General features: G+C 42.1%; 1 protein-coding gene across 1 annotated transcript in view; it reads left to right on the forward strand.

The window, feature by feature from the left end:
• Nucleotides 1-1,014: 1,014 nt before the first annotated feature.
• Nucleotides 1,015-24,377, forward strand: part of BTC (betacellulin) — a 75,466-nt gene continuing 52,103 nt past the window's right edge. The window contains exon 1 of the mRNA XM_082246013.1: nucleotides 1,015-1,247. Coding sequence (XP_082102139.1) covers nucleotides 1,196-1,247 — 52 coding nt within the window. The 5' untranslated portion in view covers nucleotides 1,015-1,195. The remainder of the gene's footprint in view (nucleotides 1,248-24,377) is intronic.

The raw sequence follows: 24,377 nt of genomic DNA on the forward strand, positions 1-24,377 counted from the left end.
TCATTGCCGCCCAACAGTGCCACCTATCAGTGCCCATCAGTGCCGCCAATCAGTGCCCATCAGTGCTGCCTATCAGTGCCCATCAGCGCTGCCTATCAGTGCCCACCAATGCTGCATATCAGTGCTATCTATCAGTGCCACATATCAGTGCCCATCAGTGCTGCATATCAGTGCTACCTATCAGTGCCCATCAGTGCTGCATATCAGTGCCACCCCATCAGTGCCACCCCATCAGTGTCTCCTCATCAGTGCCTGTCAGTGCGGCATCATCAGTGCTCATCAGTGCAGGAAAAAACATATCTATTTACAAAATTTTATAACCTAAACAAAAAAACTTTTTTTTTTTTTTCAAACTTTTCAGTCTTTTTTTATTTGTGCACCAAAAAAGAAAAAACCTGACGGTGATCAAATACCACCAAAAAAAAGCTCTATTTGTGGGGAAAAAATGACACAAATTTGGTTTAGGTACAGTGTTGCATGACCGCGCAATTGTCATTCAAATTGCAACAGCGCTAAAAGCTGAAAATTGGTCTGGGAAGGAAGGGGGTTTAAGTGCCCAGTATTGAGGTAGTTAAGTAGCTACAGAAACAGCTTTTTTTTTTTTCCTTTTGGGATAAATGTTTTACATAAATGAATAAAAGCCAACTATTGTAAGCACCCCTGGCAGTGGTAAATAGTTTGTCTCAACCCTGTTAACTGCCACTGTTGCTGCACAGCTTGGTCTGTTAGGAAGTTGAAAAAAACCAGCAGGATCAACAGGTAAACAAATGACGTTCAGAGGAGAATTACAAAAAAAAGACCTTGGTATTATTACTACTAACAGACTGCATGATATACGTCATTTTAGCAGCATTTTAGGAAGATGCAGTAATTCATAGCAGGAAAAGTCCATGCCATGTGGAGTTTCCCTAAGTTATAAGACATGACAATCCTTCGCTATAGGACACAGCACGGTGTAATTGTTTTGGGAATAGCTGGGAAGGGCTTTTAGTGACAGAGGAGGAGCATGTCCCTGGGACTGAACTAGCTGTGTGTTGAGCTAGTCACTTCCCTGGTCCCATGCACAGTCAGTGTGTCTCCCTCCAGATCTGCATGAACAAGGCAGAAACCTTCTAAAGTGTACAGTCCTGGTGTGGCAGGAGCTCTGTGCCTGCCTGCCCTTTACACCCCATGTGTGCTGGCTGGGCACACATTGATGGACGCCCTGAATGTCACCGAGCACCTGCTGCTGCTGGCCCTTGTGTTTGGTAAGGAGCATTTTCTGCACTGATGTCTGCTTTACTAACTGCAGCTGGCTTCTGTAAAACTACCTAAAGTAATAGTAGTAAATGTAATATTAGCACAGATCAGGTGACATTCACAGCTTGTGTTTCAGAAGGTTTACAGACGTTGACAGGCTATTATGTCAAATGTTAATGTAATGCATGTGTTTTTATTATATACTAAGTATACTGTATATATATATATATATATATATGCACACCGATCAGCCATAACATGACAGGTAAAGGGAATATCTTGTTACAATGGCATCTGAAAATTGGTGGGATATATTAGGCAGCAAGTGAACATGTCCATGAAGATGATGTGGTGAAAGCAGAAAAAAATGGGCATCGCAGTTTGTTGTGTATGGGGCTGTGAAGCTCGTGGTGACCCGTGTCCACAGCCAAAAGCTTCTACAATGGTCACATGAACATCAGAACTGGACTACGTAGCAATGGAAGAAGGAGGCCTGGTCCGATGAATCACATTTTCTTTTACATCATGTGGATGGCCGGGTGCGTGTGCGTCACTTACCTGGGGAAGAGATGGCACCAGGATGCGATATAAGAAGGCAAAGCGGCAGAGGCAGCGTGATGCTCTGCTGGGAAACCTTAGGTCCTGCCATTCATGTGGATGTTACTTTGGTGTTCGTGCCTCAATGGGTCAGAGCTGTTTTAGCAAAAGGGGGCCATACTCAATATTAGGTGGGTGGTCATAATGTTATGGCTGGTGTGTGTGTGTGTGTATATATATATATATATATATATATATATATATATATATATACCAATCAAATTATAAGTCTGCATCTGTAAAAAAAATATATATATATATATATATATATATATATATATATATATATATATATATAATATCACAAAAGTGAATACACCCCTCACATTTTTGTAAATATTTTGTGATATCTTTTCATGTGACAACACTGAAGAAATGACACTTTGCTACAATGTAAAGTAGTGAGTGTACAGCTTGTATAACAGTGTAAATTTGCTATCCCTCAAAATAACTCAACACACAGCCTTTAATGTCTAAACCGCTGGCAACAAAAGTGAGTACACTAATTGGCCAGTGTATATGCATTTCATTTAGTTTGATTGTTAAAGAAAAAAACGAGGTTCATTCGAAACTGTTTCTTACCAGGAAAATGTGATTTGTATACTAGGGCTTGGCTTTACAAGTAAAAGAGCAGTTTAAAAGATTTATGGACCACACATCCTTTGATTCGTTATATATTTGCAGCGAGTATGGAGCCTGCTTGATGTAGTGGTCTGCCCCTTTTGGATTCAGATTACAAGAGTAACTCACTCTAAAATGTGTGTATGTATATGTGTGTGTGTGTGTGTGTGTGTGTATATATATATATATATATCTACATATATATATACACTGTGTGCACAATTATTAGACAAGTTGTATTTTTGAGGATTCATTTCATTTCTGAACAACTACATGGGTCTCGGTCAATCCAAAATGTAAATAAACCTCAAACCTGAATATTTAAGAAAATAAAAGTGAGGTTTTGGCTTTCTTTGGAGAATATCTATGTGTGTACAATTATTGGGCAAGTGAGTATTTTAACCAAATCATATTTTTTATGCATATTGTCTAACTCCAAGCTGTATAAACTTGAATGCTTATGGTAGATGATATTTATTTGTGTAATTGGGAAGAGTTTGGGCGAAGGAGATAAACACCCTATCCTATATCAAGATGTGCATAATTATTAGGCAGCTTCTTGTCTTCAGGCAAAATGGGCCAAAAAAAAGAGATTTAACTGACTCTGGAAAGTCAAAAATTGTAAAAAGTCTTTCAGAGGGTTGCAGCACTCTTGAAATCGCTAAGATATTGTGGCGTGATCACAGAACCATTAAACAATTTGTTGCAAATAGTCAACAGGGTTGCAAGAAACGTGTTGAGAAAAAAAGATGCAAATTAACTGGCAAAGATTTGAGAAGAATCAAACGTGAAGCTACCAGGAACCCATTATCCTCCAGTACTGTCATATTCCAGAACTGCAACCTACCTGGAGCTCCCAGAAGTACAAGGTGTTCAGTGCTCAGAGACATGTCCAAGGGAAGGAAGACTGAAACCCGACCACCACTGAACAAGACACATAGGTTGAAACATCAAGACTGGGCCAAGAAATATCTGAAGAAAGATTTTTCAAAGGTTTTATGGACTGACAAGACGAGAGTGACTCTTGACAGACCAGATAGATGGGCCTGTGGTTGGCTCAGTATTGGGCACAGAGCTCCACTTCGACTCCAGCAAGGTGGAGGTGGGGTACTGGTATGGGCTGGTATTATTAAAGATGAGCTAGTTGGACCTTTTCGGATTGAAGATGGACTCAAAATCAACTCCCAAATTTACTGCCCATTTTTAGAAGACACTTTCTTTAAGCAGTGGTACAGGAAAAAGTCAAGAAAGACCATGATATTTATGCAGGACAATATTGAGAACTTGTGGGCCCTTACTAAACAGGAGATTTACGGTGAAGGAAAACAGTACACCTCTCTATACATTTTCTGGAAGGCTGTGGTTGTTGTTGCACAAAAAGTTGATCGTCAACAGATAAAGAAACTGACAGACTCCATTAATGGAAGGCTTAGGACTGTTAGACCCCGTTCACACTGGGGCGACCTGTCAGGCGACCTGGTCGCCTGACAAGTCGCCGTGGGTCGCCTGCCATAGAGCAGCACAGGACCCATTCTAATAGGAGCGACACAAGTCGCTCCAACTTAGAAAAAGGGTCCGGAGCTTCTTTGGGGCGACCCGGAGCGACCTGCATTGACTTCAATGATATGAAGTCCGTGCCGGCCGCTCCGAGGTCGCGGTGCGAGCTGCGCACCGCGACTTCACAGGTCGCCCGGCAAAGTAGGTCGCCCCAGTGTTAACGGGGTCTTATTGAAAAGAAGGTTATATATATTGCTCATTGTTTTGTTTTTTTGTTTTTTTTTTGAGGCCCCGTTCACACTGGGGCGATCCGACTTCCCCGGGCGACCACACTCGCACCGCGACCTCGGAGCGGCCGGCACGGACTTCATAACATTGAAGTCTATGCAGGTCGCTCCGGGTCACCCCAAAGAAGCTCCGGACCCTTTTTCTAAGTCGGAGCGACTTGTGTCACTCCTATTAGAACGGGTCCACAGCTTCTCTATGGCAGGCGACCTGTCAGGCGACCAGGTCACCTGACAGGTCGCCCCAGTGTGAACGGGGGCTTAAATGTCAGAAATGTTTTTTTGTCAATTTTGAGTTGTTTGTTTATTATTCTTACTTTAACAGATAAGAATAATAGATGGGGAAATGTTCTTTTTTATTATTGCTGGCCAAACACTATTTGAAAAATCGGCCAAAATTCGTTCATTTGGACAGTTTGTTCGTTATTCGGTCAGTTAATGGACACAAATCGGTAATCCGTTGTGACGTTTTTGAGCCAAAAAATAAAGGACAAGTTTGGAAATTTTCTGCCGAACGAACGATAAATTGAAAGGTTAATGTGTTTCTTGTCCAAACTGTTTTCACTTTTTTACTTTCTTAAATATTCAGGTTTGAGGTTTATTAACATTTTGGATTGACCGGGAGCACTGTAGTTGTTTAAAAATTAAATCAATCCTCAAAAATATGACTTGACTAATAACTGTGCACACAGTGTAGTCTCTGACATGTGCCATTATTTTATGATAATTTATCATAAATTTAAAGGAGTTGTAAAGTCAGAAGTTTTGTGTCTTGATGCATTCTATGCATTAAGATAAAAAAACGTTCTGTGTGCAGCAGCCTCCCCAGCACCCCTAATACCTACCTGAGGTCCCTCTTTGTCCAGCGATGTCAATGAGTATCTCAGCCATCCGAGATTTTCCCTCCTGATTGGCTGAGACACAGCAGCTGCGCCATTGGCTTTCACTGCTGTCAATTAAAGTCAGCTAGCCAATCAGGAGAGAGAGGGAGCAGGGCCGGGTTGGGGATCCGTGTCTAAATGGATACAGAGAGCTGTGACTTGGCTCAGGTGCCCCCATGGAAGGCTGCTTACTGTGGGGGCACTAAACAGGAGGGAGGGGCCAGGAGAGCAGAAGAGGGACCCGAGAAGAGGAGGATCTGGGCTGCTCTGTGCAAATCCAGTGCAACAGAGCAGGTAAGTAGAACATGTTTGTTATTTGTATAGGAAAAAATGAGACTTTACAATCACTTTAAGTATAACCAAAGGCAAAACCTTACTTAATTTTGGATATAGTGGAAAGGGATTAGAACACTTGTCAGGTTTTTATTGCTGTCTGTGCTCCCGATTGGAAGATTCACCCTCTCCGTTCGTCCTGGTGATCTGGTGTTATCATTGTATTTAGGCAGTCTGGGCAATACGATAGTTGGCAGTGGAGAGTGGAGACACCTCCATTCATGCTGTTTAGTCTGGATGGGGATATCAGTTTATTCTCTCTCATTTAGCCTGCCATGTATGGCTAGTTTTAGATATTTGTCACTTCAGCAAGAAGCATTTCTTTTCTAATGAAAATTTACATTTTTAATTATTTTGCCTTACTTTTAGTTCTGATAACAATGGTTACTATGAAAAATAAAGAGTGGGGACACAGAACCTGACAGGGTTGAAGACCCTTCCCTGCTTTATCCAAACAAAAATTTTTTTGGCTTTAGATACACTTTAAATGGCTTCTTTAACCACTTTACCACCGGAGGATTTTGCTGTCTTTCGTCCAGGCCACTTTTTGTGATTCGGCGCTGTGCGACTTCAACTGACAATTGCGCGGTCGTGCGGCGCCGTACCCAAACGAAATTTATGTCCTTTTTTTCCCACAAACAGAGCTTTCTTTTGGTGGTATTTGATCACCTGTGCGATTTTTACTTTTTGCGCTATAAACAAAAAAAGAGCGTTTATTTTGAAAAAATAACAATATTTTTAAAATTTTTTTATATGAAATTCCCCCCAAAAAAGATGTAAAAACCAATTTTTTTAAAAATTTTTGGCCAATTTGTTTTCTGCTACCTATGTTTGGTAAAAAAAATCGCAATAAGCGTATTTTGATTGGTTTGCGCAAAAGTTATTGCGTTTACTAACAAAGGGAAATATTTCTGTCATTTTTGGTGTTTTTTTTTTTAACGCGTAATGGCGGCGATCTGCGATTTTTTTTTTTTGCGGGACTGCGACATTGCGGCGGACAGATCGGACCCTTGACTGACATTTTTGACACTTTTGGGGGTACCAGTGACATTACTGCAGTAATCAGTGCTATATATATGCACTGTTACTGTAAAAATGACACTGGCAGGGAAGGGGTTAATTTTATTGGAGAGGGAGGGGTTAATGTATGCCTGGTGCTTACTGACGTGTAGGGGGGGAGGTGACTGAGTGAGTCATGGACAGATCGGATGTCCAGCTATGCTGAACACTCCGATCTGTCACTCCCTGTCACTATGGAGATCCGCCCGCTTGTGTTTACACAGGCGGGCGGATCTCCACACTAGATCCCCGGCGATCGGGGCAGAGCAGCGGCAATCGCCGCTGCTCCTCCCCTGGCCCGACTCCCGCTGTGAATGAAAACAGCGGGAGCGAGCCTCCGGCGGCGCGCAAGCGCCGCCCAGAAGGGGGAGAAGGGGGAGTGTCTGACGCAATATATTTATTTGCACATTTTTTCTAGCATTAATAATAATGGACTTTAATCAATACTAACTTGTGTATTAATATGTAAGCACTTTTATTTTTGCTGCTTCACATTGCACTTTATAGACTGGCAATTTTTCACATGTATTTATTATTCCTATGTTATTAATCATTTGCACTTTCTATTCACTCTAAATTAACTGACTGTGAGCAGTCAGCTTTACTTTAAGCACTTTATGTCATAAGGTAGCAATACCACAGCACTTTATATTTACTTATTTTTATTGCATTATTTTATATAGACATATACTATTAGTAGGATGTCAATGCCCTCTAACAATGGGTTTAGCGCAGTTTTCACATATTTCTTACATTTTATATTTACCATTTGAGGTATCTTTTAAAAATAGCTGCTCACCCCCCCCCCCCCATTATAAATAAGTACCAATTACCAGTGACGCGAGTGGTGCACCAATATTACCTTAGGTACTAGAGAGTGCATATTTTTTGAGTTTCCCTGCTTAACAGGTGAACTGTCAGGTACATTTAAGTACTCTCTTCCTAACAGGGAGCAATGATCCATTGACAAGGTCTGCTCAGTGTGATCAGATTCTTCTCATGTTGTCTGCCTTATTCACACTGGTCTAATAAGATGAGGCATATTGGACAGTGGGAGGAAACCTAACAAATGGGAGAATGGGATACAGCCCTGGCCATTGGCAGAGGAAGATGCCCCCAAGGCATGCTGGGTGACTGCATACATACCAAGAGAGCACATGTGCACTGGGTATTCGGCAGGAGAGCAGGGTCCCAGCGGAAGAGAGGTCACTACTCTTCCTCTGTATAGGCTGCCATGCGGCCTCAGGTGGTCAACCTGAGGGCCGGAGTTACAGAAGCTGCAACCCAGATGTCCTGCAGAGCTGACTGAGAGCGGAATATACCTGGACGGATCTGTTCCTAGTTACTGTGAGTACAGATCTACGTCTAGGGGCCTGTTCTGTGGGGGCCATCCCTTCAAGCTAGTTAAGTCAGTGGATAGGTGCCAGCTAAAGAGGATACTGGTCAGTTTTCCGAAGAATCAGTGTTTATTGAGTCTGCTGCCAGAGCAAGCATAGGACTTATTCTCTCATACAAGTGCAGTATAGTTCAGCAGAGTGTCTGTTATTCAGTTCAACCAACTGAGGCCAAGTGAGAGTTGTCCTCATCTGTGCATAGTTAAAGTTAGAGTATTCCACTAATTTATTCTCATATCCAAGTTCAACCAATAAATACAAAAAAAAAAACCTAAACACCCTAGACATTGGATAACAAGGGGATGAGTGTGTACCCGGACGAGTGAGAATATCATTCTGCCAGTTGCTTGGTAATCAGAGGGGAACCCAGGGAAATCTATACTCTGTGACCCCTACAGGGGCAGTGCTACATAAATATTTGTAATGATATTACAATGCCGTTTACCAAAACAGAGCTCTTAGCTGTGATTCCACACAGTTGATTAGCAGGTTCCAGCCATGAATCATTGGGCAGGACTTGCTGACAGGCAGGCATGCATCCACGCTGGGCAGGGGGCGTGCATGCATGCGCCCTAAACCCAGAAGTAGGCAGCGAGGTACAGGTATGTTGCTTTGCCTACAGTGGCCACTCGCCCGCAGTACATTTATGGCAAGTGGTTGCCAAGTGGTTAACCACTTAAACACCACCCACTGCAGTTTCACTTCGACTGGCCGGCTCTGTCCCATGACGTAACTGTATGTCGCTTTGCAGGACCGCTGGCGGGGGGCGTCAGCACCTATTCGCTACAGAGGAAGCTGATCAGCAGGGCACCCACGATCGCTCCACGTGGAGACAGAACGACGGTCTGCCATTGTAAACACAGCAGACTGCTGTTCTGTCAGTTATGAACACAGGGATCCTGTGTTCCTCTTATTTAGGAACACAAGTCTCTGTGTTCATGCAGAAAGCCCATCCCCCCACAGCTAGAATGCACCCCCTAGAGGACACATTTAACCCTTTGATTGACCCTGGTGTTAACCCCTTCCCTGCCAGTGTCATTAGTACAGTAACATATTTTTAGCACTGATTACTGTAGTAATGTCACTGGTCCCCCCAAAAGTGTCAAAAATGTCAGTTAGGTGTCCGATCTGTCCGACGCAATGTCGCAGTCCAGCTAATAATCGCTGATCGCCATCATTACTAGTTAAAAAAATAAAAACAAAAATGACATAAATCTTTCCCCTAGTTTGTAGACACGATAGCTTTTGCACAAACCAATCAATATACGCTTATTGGGATTTTTTTTACCAAAAATATGTAGCAGAATACAAATTGGCCTAAAATGATGAAAACATTTGATTTTTACACTTTTTTATTGGGAATGTTATATAGCAGAAAGTAAAAAATACTGTTTTTTTTCAGAATTGTTGCTCTTTTTTTTGTTTATAGTGCAAAAAAAAAAAAAAAAAATCGCATAGGTGATCAAATACCACTGAAAGAAAGCTCTATTTGTGGCAAAAAAGAAGGACATCTATTTTATTTCGGTACAGTGTCGCACAACCGCGCAATTGTCAGTTAAAGCAACGCAGTGCCGTATCGCAAAAAATGGCCTGGTCATTTAGGGGGTAAATCCTTCCGGTCCAGAAGTGATTCAACATCATCAATGTTCTTTGCAGTGGGTGCAAAATAAACTGGGAGGTGTAGGAGCTTGGCTTTAAAAAAGAAAACTGAATGAAATGCTATGTGAGGAATGTGTATGTTGTGACGTACAGCAGGATGAGAATACTTCTCTTTTACATATGTAAACAGAAGTATTCAGCTCTCACAATGTAAAACATACAATACCTAAAAACGAGTTGTTTTCGTCTTAATAACAATGCATTTTAGATCATAAGCAGGGTTGGTTTTCTGCTCAGTTGTTCTAGGTCAATATACAGTAGCTGTAGGCCAATTGCACACGGACGTAAGAATGCACTCATGCTTATACTCAGGATCTTGTTGACAAAAGAGAGTTAAATGGTCTGTAAAGACTTTGCATAAAGTAGCGTAATAGGATAAGCGTATATAAGCATAACATTATTTTTTGTTGCCAGCATTGCCACATACACATATACTATATGCGTGTAAGCATGTATATAGGTGCATAAACAAAACACAATTCCTATGTAAAATTTTATATTTTTGTTTTATGACTCTGTACTCCTCTCTATATTACAGATCTTTATGCAGCTTTGCGTATATGTAGTTCCATAGACAACAACGCATCTATACCCAGATCTGTAAAAAAATTGCGTTTTTTACTCCCGTTTGTAAGAGGCCTAATTGAGTTTTTCTTGTTCTTTATCATCTAAATCTCTGACTTGAACTTGAAGAATTTCAGCCAAATATACAACTGAAATTTACATATTTTACTTGTTAGAGCATATGTAATATCGTTCAGCCATTCATGTGATTCACATACATTCCTGCCACCCTGTATAGCTAGAAAGGTGGTATCAATCATTTCTGTTGGAGTTCTCTTTATCACCTGTCTGCTCATTGGATTATAAAAGAGCATCATCATACTGACGGGATTATCCCTGCCTCCATCACACCTAAGAGATCAACAATAGGGGAAAAGTGAAAAAGAGAAGGGGGGTGGAGAAGATGACTTTGGACATGTCACTGAACTGGGGCACTGTCCCTAACATGGACCCTCAGAAGCCAAAGACAAATGTGGGGGCTTTTTAAAGATCCTGACTTGTGAGATCCGATGCTTGACTTCCATAAAGGGAACAGTCTGGGTTTTCCACATGCAAGCAATTACCTATTTGGTTGCAGTAAAAATGTGTTTGAAGAGTTTGAATTAATTAACACATGTTTCAGGCAATTTCTTTAAATGGGCCTCATAGGGGTTTTTGCAAAAAGACCTGCCCGTGGCCCTATATATCATTTGACACTCTCTCTGATGCAAAAATGCCTTTGGGCATTTCCAGTAAATTTACCTAAATAAAGTTTCCACCTGACAATTGGGAAAACATTGCAGAGTAGGCTTGAATTTTACAGGATATTGATGTAGGGATCAAACACCCCTGAAGGAGGAATTGCTACTTGGCCTCCACTGCCAAAACATAGGCAGAACTACTGGTTATACTGGCCTAAGTCAAATCCCTTTCCTCCTCCATCATATGTCTGTCCAGTTCTTTTTCTCATTTGACAGCATAGGAGGGAAAGGTGCAAGAAGCTTTTGCAAGCAAAAAAGGAATAAAGCTAGCATGATTAGTCCTGAGCCTCATGGATTCGTTCAATAGAACCCAAACGCGCAGGCTGGTTTTATTGCAGAAGAGATGTTCACTGTCTCTCCCCACCTACCTGCTCGCTGTCTTCTCTAGCACACTAAGCTGCTGGTCTCTGAGTACTGCGATAATGGCCTCCTGTGCATGTGCAGGAGTGACGTCATCCTGCACTGGCCAATGAAGAGGGCTAAAGACCGGGACTTAGCAGAGGACCCTGGCAAAGGACCATTGGACAGGTGGTTATTACCCTTCAGTTCTGCTTCAAATGTGGCTGCATTTGTGTTTCTTTTTAGGCTTTTTCTTCTTTAATTTTACTGGGTGATCCACCCAGTAACACACTTCTTGTCTTTGGGTGCCCCCCTAAGCTGCAGTCAAGAAGGAGTAGCAACTAGGGAGAGAGTAGTGTTAGATGTACTAGCAGATTTAGATTGACTTGACTAATTAATTAAAGCTAAGCTCCAGCTAACACTTTGTAAGCTATCAGTGATATGGACACCTCAATAAGGACCCCAGGAAGAGAGAAGGATTGTCACCTGACAGTGGCTTCAGGTAAGTAAAATGGGCATTTGGATGTGTTTTTTTTTTTCCCCCTCATACCAACAGCTAGTTAGAGGGGGGGGTTCTGATATCCTGTTGGGCTTCAAGGAGGTAGCAGCGTATAAGCTGGCCATACACGATTCCTTTTTTTTCGATCAGCCAGAGGGTCGAACAACAAAAAATCTGATTTCCTCTTCCACACATTCAATGTGGATAGAAGAATCCTTTTCCCAGTGCTATTGTAATTTGATGGCAGGGAGCCTTCCCCACTGTTAGAACACATTGATCAGTTCTGCCTACAGCCGGGGGTGCTGATCGGTTGGCAAAGAACAAATTAGTAGATCGACTTATGTACAGCCATAATGTCCATACATGGATCCAAATTCGGTCAGTCCCTGCTGAACCGGCTACATTTCGATCCATGTATGGCTGCCTTGAGTGAAAGGAATTTTTTTTTTTCTTTTGTTCTAAAGCAGACATACCTAAAGAGGTTCTATTATTAGAGGTGTAAGTCCTGAGAAATGGTAGATTCTTAAGCTCAGAAATTAACCTGTCCCTCACTGTCCCTGTAATTACAGGAAACTCCGTATTTTGTTTCTTTTTTTTACATTGTAAGCCTATTTTTAGCCAATTTACCCACCCTGCTATATGTAGACCTTCAATATGTATTACCTAATTATTTAAATTTCATTTTGTTTTTGTTTTGTTTTTCTTTTTATTTAAAGCCTACTAGACTGCAAAGTTGCCAATTACTCAGTCCATTAAAATGTATGAAACATTATAGTACAGAAGAATATACTTTTAGAAACATTGGGTGACAATGAAGTAACGATTTAGGCCTAGTTTACACTTGCGCCAGAGCTGCAGAGTGTGGGCTCTGACCCAGGATCAGGGGCAGACTGAACGCTTCTGCACTGGGGATCAGAGGCTCCTGTAGCTGCACTGACACCCTGATCCCTTGCTATTCCTTCTCCTCACCACCAGATTCTTATCGCTCCCCGATACCCAGGGATGAAAGCTGCCAGCAGCCAAAAAGCCACCAGTGAATCAGCAGAAGAGGGGGAGGGCACCCAAGTAGCCCCCTTGTGCCTCCCAGGTATGGTAAACAAGCAAAAAATTGGGGGAGCAAGCCCTGAACATGTATATCTAAAGCCGGTGCAGCTATGGACCAAGCAACATGTATATTAAAAAAGAATAGCGCAACCATGCAAAAGAAATGACTATTAAATATGGAGACAATCCATAAATAAAAATGGGGGTTTAGTCCCACCATATGGCCATATCGTGCTCAAGCCCACCACTGCGTCAAAGTACCCCATTATCAGTGGGTCCTACACTATCCATAGAAAAGGGGTGAATCCAGCCTCTCCAACCCACGATATGGCCATATGGTGGGACTAAACCCCCATTTTTATTTATGGATTGTCTCCATATTTAATAGTCATTTCTTTTGCATGGTTGCGCTATTCTTTTTTAATATACATGTTGCTTGGTCCATAGCTGCACCGGCTTTAGATATACATGTTCAGGGCTTGCTCCCCCAATTTTTTGCTTGTTTATTATGTATTCGGTCTGACCAGACTTCTGTGGTTGAGCATCCCACCCCCCACACACACCTGTACTCTATCAGAGTCCACCATCAAGTAGCATTAGCACATCCATCCCAGCAAGGAGTGTTGTCTCCAAGGGTTGGAGAGGCTGGATTCACCCCTTTTCTATGGATAGTGTAGGACCCACTGATAATGGGGTACTTTGACGCAGTGGTGGGCTTGAGCACGATATGGCCATATGGTGGGACTAAACCCCCATTTTTATTTATGGATTGTCTCCATATTTAATAGTCATTTCTTTTGCATGGTTGCGCTATTCTTTTTTAATATCCCAGGTATGGTGCCTCCTGGTGCCCCCTCTGCCATAGTCTCCCCAGGCCTGTCGGCTTGGAGATGGCAGCAAATACCTCCACCTCTGGAGAGAAGGGAGGTTGTGAAGAAGTGAGAGCTATAAAGAGTGTTTGTGTGTGTGTGTGTGTGGGGGGGGGGGGTTGTGAAGAGTTGAGAGCTGTGAAGAGTGGGGTGGGGGGATTTGTTAAGAGTGGGGGATTGTGAAGAGGTGAGAGCTATAAAGGGTGGAGGGGGGGTTGTGAAGAGGTGTTTGCTGTGAGGAGTGGGGGGGATTTGTGAAGGGTGGGGGGGTTGTGAAGAGGCGTGAAGAGTGGGAGGGGGGGCGTCTGATTTCAGTCTTGCCTAGGGCAGCACAAAACCAAAATACACCACTGTTTGCGGTGTGCTGTGGCAAAACTTATAGCCCCTGTTGCGTCCGTCTGGCAGGACCGCCACTAAACACAACCAATTTAAGTACGGTAAATTGAGCTCCATCTGCACTAAATCTGTGAGTCAAATGGCACAGTATTCCCTTTTAAAAACCCCATTAGGCTGTCAAAAAAAACAAAAAAAACCCATGACAGCCACAAGTGTAAATGAGCTCTAAAGGCTATAGTACACTGGCATTTCTGCCATTTTTTGCATCTGACCTGAGTTTGTGAAGCAGTTTGGAATGATTTGGAATGCAATGTTGAAATTTTTACCTAAATATAATGGAGTATCACTTCATTTGCGTGTGTTTTCGCAGCACGCCCTTTAATTTTTGTTTTGGCACTATATACTGTAGCATGTATTGTTTTGCTTTGTGAATCAATATTATCTTCTGTACAAGGGAATGTGGGTAAAATAAAAATCAGAAGCCAGCAACTCAAAAGCAACTTGGACTCACCTTTTCTAGGTTCACATCTATGCGGTTGATGCGATTTTCCGGAGAGTTTTACATTTTTGAACATGCGTTTTTCATGCCTTTTGCGGTTTAGCCAGTTGTTAGGGGCGGGCAGCCGATGACTCATCAGCTGTTAGCGGGATTTCTTCCCCGCTAGGAAGGAAGAAAAGAGCCGCACCAACTCAGTGCAGATATTTAAAAACTCACATAGAGTAGATAACAGGTCAGCTTATAAAATGGTCATCTGCGTCACTTTAGGGGAGGACTTGGAGGTGAAATGGAGCAGTTGCTGGTCCGGGCTGTGTCGGTGGATTCCGGCACTTCCTGTATCTTGGGCTGCCTTCCAGTGTCCTACGTCACATCCGGTACTTTCAAATATACTGAAGACTGGTGGTGATGCTGAAAAAAGTGTTTGGGGACACTGTGTTTGTCTGACCTGGCTTCAACGAACTGTCTGTGTTCCTCCAAATCTTTTGCGCAAAGTGCGTATGGTGCGGCCTACATAAAGAAGGCCGCATGGACAGGACATGCAATATCTCTCGAATTCCAAAGAGCAATTGTAAAAATCAGGAATGGTATATTTTTGGCCCTTGTTGTGAAAATCTTTTTGGCCATGTGTGACATGTTTACAGGTAAGGCAGAGTGCTTTCCGGCATTGGAACATAGGTAAGGGGGGCACTAGGTGTATTTGAGGATTTTTTAATCTTACTTGGAGCATAATTGTTCTTGAGGTTCCAGGCTCTTCTATGTGACACCAATAGACGATCAGAAATGCTGGCTTTAACCACTTTACCACCGGAGGATTTTGCTGTCTTACGTCCAGGCCACTTTTTGCGATTCGGCGATGTGCGACTTTAACTGACAATTGCGCGGTCGTGCGACGCCGTACGCAAACGAAATTTACGTCCTTTTTTTCCCACAAACAGAGCTTTCTTTTGGTGGTATTTGATCAGATGTGCGATTTTTACTTTTTGCGCTATAAACAAAAAAAGAGCGTTTATTTTGAAAAAATAACAATATTTTTAACATTTTTTTTATATGAAATTCCTCCCAAAAAATATGTAAAAATCTAATTTTTTTAAAATTTTTGGCCAATTTGTTTTCTGCTACCTATGTTTGGTAAAAAAATCACAATAAGCATATTTTGATTGGTTTGCGCAAAAGTTATTGCGTTTACTAACTAAGGGAAAGATTTCTGTCATTTTTGGGGTTTTTTTTTTACGCGTAATGGCGGCGATCTGCGATTTTTTTTTTTTTTTTTTTTTTTTTTTTTTTGCGGGACTGCGACATTGCGGCAGACAGATCGGACCCTTGACTGACATTTTTGACACTTTTGGGGGTACCAGTGACATTACTGCAGTAATCAGTGCTATATATATGCACTGTTACTGTAAAAATGACACTGGCAGGGAAGGGGTTAATTTTATTGGAGAGGGAGGGGTTAATGTATGCCTGGTGCTTACTGACGTGTGGGGGGAGGTGACTGAGTGAGTGAGGGACAGATCGGATGTTCAGCTATGCTGAACACTCCGATCTGTCACTCCCTGTCACTTAGGAAACTAGATTCCCCGACGATCGGGGAAGAGCGGCGGCAATCGCCGCCGCTCCTCCCCTGGCCCGACTCCCGCTGTCAATGAAAACAGCGGGAGGGTGCCTCCGGCGGCACGCGAGCGCCGCCTACAGGGGGAGGAGTCCAGCGACGTAGGTCTACGTCGCTGGACGATAACGAGCCACTGTGCCGCAGTAGAGGCACAGTGAGCGGTCATTAAGTGGTTAAGATGTGGGTCAACTTGGAAAATGGGCCAATATTTTTTAAAAATATGTTCCATTTGTCTATATCTGGTGTGGAACGTAGTGGTGAATCTCAGTGGTTGTGAATCAGGCTCAGCAGGATTCTTTTCCTTTTTGGTCAGTTAATTTTGTAGGTAAAAGGTGAAAGCTTCGTCAGGCAATTTAAGGGGGTACCCTTTTTCCAGGAATTTTTTGGTCAGATATTTTCCATGTGTGGTGAAATCTTCAGTTTGCGTACAATTATGTCTTAGCCTGCAAAACTGGCTTTTCAGTATGTTTTTAATCCAGCGGGGATGGTGGCATATTTTGAAATGTAACTAGGAGTTATCCGCTGTCGGTTTGGTGTAATTTTCAGTATATATGGTTTGGTGGTCATGACAGAAGAGAAGATCGAAAAAAGCTAAAGTATTCTGATCCTGTACAGAGGTGAAGGTTAAACCATCATTGTGGTTGCAGTGGTCTACAAAGGATTGAATGGTGGATGGTGTACCATCCCAAATGATGACCACGTCATCTATATATTGACCATAAAAAATTATTTGGGAGGCAAATGGGTTATTTGACCAAATATATTTATTCTCCCACAGACCCATGGTCAAGTTGGCATAGCTGGGCACAAAATGTGTTCCCATAGCTGTGCCATGAGTCTGCAGGTAGAATTCACCATTGAACTCAGATTATTTATGCGTTAAACAGTATTCAGTGGCTTCTAGGATGAATTGTGCTTGGCGGGGATTCATGTTGGGATCAACTCCTATGAAGTGTTGGACTGCTGCTAGGCCTACATCATGAGGTCTGGATGTATATAAGTAGCAGATGTCTAGGGACAGCCACATGTAGGAGGGTTCCCACGAATAGTTAGCCAACATATTGAGTAGATGCATACTGCCTCTTACATATGAGGGAAAATTTTGTGCCAATGGTTGTAAATGGTCTATATAGATGGAGAAGTAGCTAGTAACGCTCTCCATTGCTGCCACGATTGGTCTGCCTGGTTGGTTGACTGGGTCCTTATGGATTTTTGGAAATGGTAGAAATAAGGCCTGTGGTAAAGATCGTGTTTTAAAAAGGAGATTTCCATTTTATTGATGATACCTTCTGATGGCGCTCTATTTAGAAGTTGGTGTGCTTCCGAGGCGAAATTAGGTAGTGGGTCTTTGTTTAGTTTGGTGTAAGTCTTGACGTCTGATAATAATCAGGCCAATTCCTGAAGGTAATCTGATCTGTTTTGGACAACAATGCCACCACCTTTTGTCAGCGGACTGGATAATAAGGCTGCTATTTTTTGTGAAGTTGGACATGGCTATACTTTCTTCAGTGGGAGCCCCGAGCAGTAAGATATTGTTGACAAAGCTTACGAATGTCGGCGTAAACAACCTGGTAAAAGGTATGTATGTATGTATGTATGTATGATCCTTTAGTCGAAGTGGGGTTGAAGATAGATGGTGGACGGAAGGATGTGTGTAGTACAGGTGGGGTAGTGGGCATGTGTTGGCTAAGAAGGTCAACATATAGGTCCTCATTATCAGTAAACAATTTTTCAAGATGTATTAGGGCCGTTAAATCTGAGAGGGTGGAGTCAAAATCATCGTTGTCATTAATGGAATCAATCTCAAGAAGATCTTCCGTTATTTTTTTATCAGACCTGTTTGTTTTCATGTTGAAGAAACGTTTAACCGTGAGGTTTCTAATGAACCGATTTAGATCTACAAATAGCTGAAAAGGATTAGTAGCTGCAGTTGGGGCGAATGTGAGGCCCCTGCTGAGGAGGGACACTTCTGAAGGTGTTAAGGTGTGGTTGGACAAGTTGAAGATTTTTATTGTCATTAGGTCTTTCTTTTTTTGTCTTTTGCGTCCCCCCGTTTGCCTCTTCAGTGATTTTTCTTTTTGGAGGTGGACGGGGGGTTAAGGCTAAAAAAGAGCATGTATCTGAAATATTAGGAACATTGGTGTGTATGGACGATGCTTAAGCTGAAGTGTTGGCAGGATTGGTGTCAAGTTCTGGTTGGGTCAAGTTTGGGATAGAGCGGCCTATTGCTATGCTCTGATCAGTGATAACCTAGGAAGATGTATGGGAATTTTTTAGCCTGAAGGGCTGAGCTGGAACTAGATATGGATGAATCTCTGGTAGTAGGGGCATGCCTCGTGGAGTTCTTTGTGGGTCCTCGAGTTAGGAATATGCGATTGATCAAAATCTCTACGTATTTTCTTATGTTTAATACCCAAGAAGGAATCTTCATATTGTTTTGTGTGCCATTTCAGTTTCCTAAGCCAAGAGGTGGGCAGATGAGGGGTATTTTGGATAAGAGAACCTATGAGATCCTGTATATTATTCAATAGTTCAGTGTATTTTTGTTCCCTTTGTTGGATGATGATAGTCATCCATTTTTGTGTACAGAATTCGGCTACACTAGACCATTCTGTGGAAAGGGTAGGTGACCGAAAGGAACAAATTTGGGTATTTCTTAGACCTCTTGGGCTTATTTTGTGTGATAAATATTTATGCAGGAAGAATTTTGTCCCACCATTGAAAATTTGTGTTAAACTGTGTCTTCAATTTTCAGGAATTGTGCACATAACTGTTTGTATTGGGAGCGAGGTACTGAGTGGCGGACTGCGAAGAAATCTGGTGGGAATAACGTGTAAAGTTCATCTAATATCCCAAATTTTGCCGCCTTCATTAATGATATTCACGAGGGGGATGGGGGGGAGGGGAATTGTTAAACTTCTGTGTAAACTTTAAACTGTGAAAAGTCTTAATGATGGTTAATAAGTGATCTATGAAAGAATGTGTGGAGGATAGGTCATGTGAAGGCTTCAAAGACCTAGCAAAAAAACAGGATGGTTTATCAGGATAACAACCTATGGATGCTGAAAACCCAACCGGTATATATAATGTGATCTTAGAGTGGATTACAATAACATATAATTATACATACTTGTCATGTGCTATTTGCAACATAATGGCATAGCTATAATCGCAGGAGTACCATAGTGTTCACAGCAGTTTGAGGTCACTTCTATTTGATGAAACCAAAATAAAACAAAAAACTTTGACCAGCTCTTGTGAGGTTAATGGTACATGGGTGAATGTTCATATATAGTCTGTGCATGCATCCATGAGGGTATTCAGTCACTGTTTGATGATGCATAAAATAGGTGGGGTGGCTGCCGGCTCCAGACAGAGCTAGATGAACTCTGCAATAGACAAGCAGGGAAGGGAGAAAAGAGCAGTGCCACCTCAGTACAGATATAAAAGTATATTACAAAAATGGTGCAGCGCAAATCAATAGAAATATGTAAGACATAATTGTAACAATATTATAAACAGAAAAAAGAGAGAGAACTGTCCATAAAATATTATATTAAAAAGAGTCACAAAGAATCATCAGAGGCTTGTAAATCTGCTTAAGGTGCTGGAAGAGGAAAATCATACAGAATCCAATCAGTGAATCCCTTCACCAAGAAGCACGCCAATGCGCTCACCTCAAAGTTTGACCCCTGTTTCACCAGCAGGTCAAACAAAGCAGTATAACAAATTCCTCCAAAGAACTCAGAGAGCAGCTTGCCTCCTATACTCCGGTCACTTGAGGTAAAGACTGGCTAAAGGTGTCCTGTTCTGGAGGTTGATGTGGAGCTCCTCTGATGAGTCTTCTATGGATGGGTGACTTCTGACTCTTCCCAGCACGGTGACTGGACATGAAGGGGGAAATCTCTCCCAACTCTCGGCTTCTCTTCCTCCTGCTCACAAGTGTCCACAATAGGGGGAAAGTTCCCCCGTTAAAGTGTCATTCCACCTTGTGGGGGGTCCTAGGCCTGCAATGTGCTGACTGTAGACATGAAGCTAATTCTGCTCTGACCTGTGTGAGGATCTTCTCTGTCTCTCCTCCGTGCCCCCGATGGAAGATAGAGACTTCTTCTCCTGGCTGAAAGGTGTGAGGGCCCTCACACTCAAGAGACAGAGAAGATGCGCTTCTGGAAGAATGGTTAAACATTCCCATAGACACACCACTAGACCTTGTGGACAGCCTTACCGGAAGAGTTGAAGCTGTTATAGCTTATATATATTGAGACTGGGTGCCATTAAAGTTCATGTGCGTGTAAAGGCAGGCGTCCCAATAATTTTGACAATATAGTGTAAATTTAGCTGCCAATTTCTCTGAATTCACTGAAAGTTTTCAAGTACATTTTAAATGGAAAGTTAGATCAATTAGTATAAATATTTAATCACTCGATTAGTTTTCTTAGGTTTCTTAAATCCTACTGTGCTAAAATGATCAATAATTCCAAAATGATACAAATGCTTGTAGTTAAGCAGTAGACACTTGTTCTGTTCTTCATGACAATACTGGAGCTGGGGCCTGGCTAAACGAGGTAGTAGTTTGCAGGGTTGGTTTCATGAGTAAAAAAAAAAAACTTTCATGAAGAACAGGCCATGTTTTGTCTTTTCTTTTAAAAGTGGAGAATGTAATCTTTGCATATTATCCAGTGTGTGTTGCAGATACATATTATCCAGTGTGTGTTTTACTTTCTGCTATAAAACATATCCAATAAAAAAATCAAATTGCTTGATAAATTTAGGCCAATATGTATTCGGCTACATGTTTTTGGTAAAATAAATACCATTAGGGTATATTGATTAGTTTGCGCAAAAGTTATAGCGTCTACAAACTATATATATTGGAAATTTTATTTATTTATTTACTCATTTATTTTTTAACTAGTAATGATGCCGATCAGTTACTTATAGTGGGATTGTGATATTGGGGAGGACAATTAGCCACTAACTGACACTTTTGACACTTTTTGGGAACCAGTGACTCTAATACAATGATCAGTGCTAAAGCATGCACTGTCACTGTACTAATGACACTGGCTAAATATCTAGGGCAATCAAAGGGTAAAATGTATGCCAGTCAGTGTTTGTGTGTACTATATGTGGTGCATTTACTAGGGAAAGTAATAGATTTTGTTCCCTGCTTTGCGAGGAAAGAAAATCTATTACTTCCCCGCTGACAGGACAGTGCTCTGTCTTGTATGCAGAGGCAGGGCTCTGTCCTGTGTGAATTTATGTAGCTCAGCGAGTGACTGACATCTGCTGTGTTTAACCACAGCATGGTCGAGTTTTCCGGCAGAGCGCGCACCCTACCCGGGAGTGCTAGATCGTGTACTAGGTACGTGATCTGGTGCAGCCGAGCCACCTTGCTGCCGTATATGTAAGTGATACAGTCGGCAAGCAGTTAAATGACAAACATGTTATACACACCTGCTCTGTGAAATGGTTAGCATAGAGTAGCCCCAGTCCTCCTCTTCTTCCATCCCGCTGCCGAAGCTCCTGGCTCCTCCTCATTGGCGAGTGCCCCCATAGAACACTGCTTTTTTATTGGCACACTTGTATGGGCGCTTTTGAGCCACCCTGTCTACATCTATAGACACAGGCAGCCTAGCCCTGCCCCTGTTTCCTTGGCACATAATTTGACAGCCATCAGCAGACTTCTGTCAGCTGTCAGGTGAACACGGGTCACAGGTTTGCCCAACCATACACATTAAGCACTTCCCTCCCAGCCTTGTGTCAAATGATGGTTGGGTGGGACATTCGTCATTTTGGGTGGACATCATACGACATCATGGACATCATGCTCCCCACGGACTGTGCTGCGGCGCAATCTTTCACCCACTGTATCCACTGGACACAGCCTATGACTGATCAGTGTTCTGGCCTGCTGTTGGTACCATGTGATTGCTGTGACCAATCACAGCAGATCAATGAATGGCTTTGATTCTTGACATTCATTGTGTACAATTGTGATTAGTCACAGTGATAATATCCTAATTTTCCAAAAAATGAAGACAAAAATGTACAACTTCAAAAAACTCGCCATTCTAATTACTAAATACCTTGGACAGTTTATATTCCACAAAGGGGTCATTTTGAGGATATTTTTTACTGTTCAGGCATTTTCAGGACTCAAGAGATTGGATGGGCCGTCAGTACATCAGGATTGATTGATTTTAGATATAGTTACCATAGTTTGTGAACTCTATAACTTCCCTATAGACTAAATAATAAACACTGATTTGGGTTATTTTCACTGAAGAAATGTAGCAGAATACAGTTTGGCTTTTGGAGGACAAATTATGTTCTGTCTTTTTTTTCATTTATTTAGCAAAAAATAAAAGTGGTGATTAAATTCTACCAAAAGAAAGCTCTATTTGTGTGGAAAAAAATGATAAAAATTTCATATGGGTACAGTGTTACATGGCCGCACAACTGTCATTCAAAGTGTAACGGCCCTTAAAGTGGTAGTATACTCAATTTTTTTACTTTTACCTGCAGGTAAGCCTATAATAAGGCTTACCTGTAGGAACAATTAATATCTCCTAAACCTGCACGGTTTAGGAGATATTTGCCCTGCATGCAGCCGCTGACGCTAGCGGCGCGTTCCCTCTGAAGGTCCGGCGGACCTTCAGAGTTCCTTGCCGGCTACTTGCCAGAAAGTGACTCCCGCGCGCATGCGTGGGAGTGACGTCATCGCGGCTCCAGCGACTCACAGCTCCGGAGCCGCCGAACCCGGAAGAGACGCCGAGGGAGCATGACAGCTCCCACAGTGGTGTCTGGGTGTCAGTGTCGGGGCTTCGTTTTAAGGTAAGTATTTCATAATGAGCTAGTATGCGCTGCATACTAGCTCATTATGCCTTTGTCTTGCAGGGTTTTGTTTTTTTTTCCAGCAGTATACAACCGCTTTAAATCTGAAAATTGGCCTGTGCAGGAAGGGGGTGAAAGTGCCCAGTATTGAAGTGGGTAAAGACAGCTAGGGGATCTCTCATGCTCTTTTCAGCAATTGACTCCACTTTTGTATATTGTGGATGACTGGTCTCCTGTCTGGCAGTATCTGTAAGTTACAAGGATGACATCATTGCACAGGTAGTAGACTGGATACAAAAATGCACACAGGTGAGTATGATACTCTGTACTGTCTTCTGCTGACCACCAGTGCCCAGGGAGGAGGAAAATCTTTTACTGACCACCAACGCCTGGGAAGTTGGAATGAGGGAAATCATTTACTGATAACTGATCACCAATGTCTAGGGGGAGGAAAAACATCTTTTACTGAGCACCAATGCTTGTAAAGGTTTGAGGGTTGAATTATTTTACTGACCAAAATGTCTGAAGGGGGATTATTCATTGGCCACCAAAGTCAGGGAAGAGGGGAATTCTTTCTCCCAATAATGGTGAATTGAACCAAGAACATCTTTGCATTTTTTCCACCCCACTGACCAGAAAGCGATACTATTTTACACAAACCTGTATATTATGCTGTGTGCTATACTCCTGATCAATGCATTCTGTAAGCTTTTATTTTGTACATTCCATCCTGCTGGGTGTTGTATTGTATAAACTGCGTGTTATATGATATAATCCCCATTGCTGCACTCTGTAGGCTGTGCTGTATATTACATACTGCTGAGCACAATGCTTATTGTCTAAGGCCTCCTGCACACTGGGCATTCAGAGTCATCAACTGGAATAAAGTTCTTCTTTAACACAGATTTAGAAAGTGTTAATTGTCTGTCTAAATTCTGTCTTTTTTCATTTTTAATAAACATTCCTTGTGCTGATGTTTATGCTTGTCTGTAAAACACCCAAACCTCATTTGTTGCACTGTAATTAGGGAGTATTTTGTGGGTACAAAGACTGTAGTATAGTCGTACTTGTGTCGAACTTAAAGCAGTCTCAAATTCTGTTAAGCTACACACTCAAGAATGGGTTTGATAATAAAGTTGGCAGTGCCTCCACCCAGAACAGGGCTTCTGTGAACAGAGGGGATTCCCTTCCTGGAAAATAATCCGTAACCTAAGGAAAATAATTGGGGGACAGAGGAACCAGCATATAACATTAAAAATATGTATATAAATGCACACCAGTACTGTATAGAAATAATACAAGCTTTATATAAGAATATATTAATTATAGTACATACATCCAATGTACAAACAGATGTTCTCAAACGGCTCAACAAGAGTCCCAGTGGCATTGTGCACATATACAGATATATACAGTTATTAAAGCGGAGTTCCACTCAAAAGTGGAACTTCCACTTATCTGTCTCCCCCCCCCTCCA

This window comes from Pelophylax lessonae (assembly GCF_965119305.1).
Source record: "Pelophylax lessonae genome assembly, chromosome: 1".
In the NCBI taxonomy this organism is placed as follows: domain Eukaryota; kingdom Metazoa; phylum Chordata; class Amphibia; order Anura; family Ranidae; genus Pelophylax; species Pelophylax lessonae.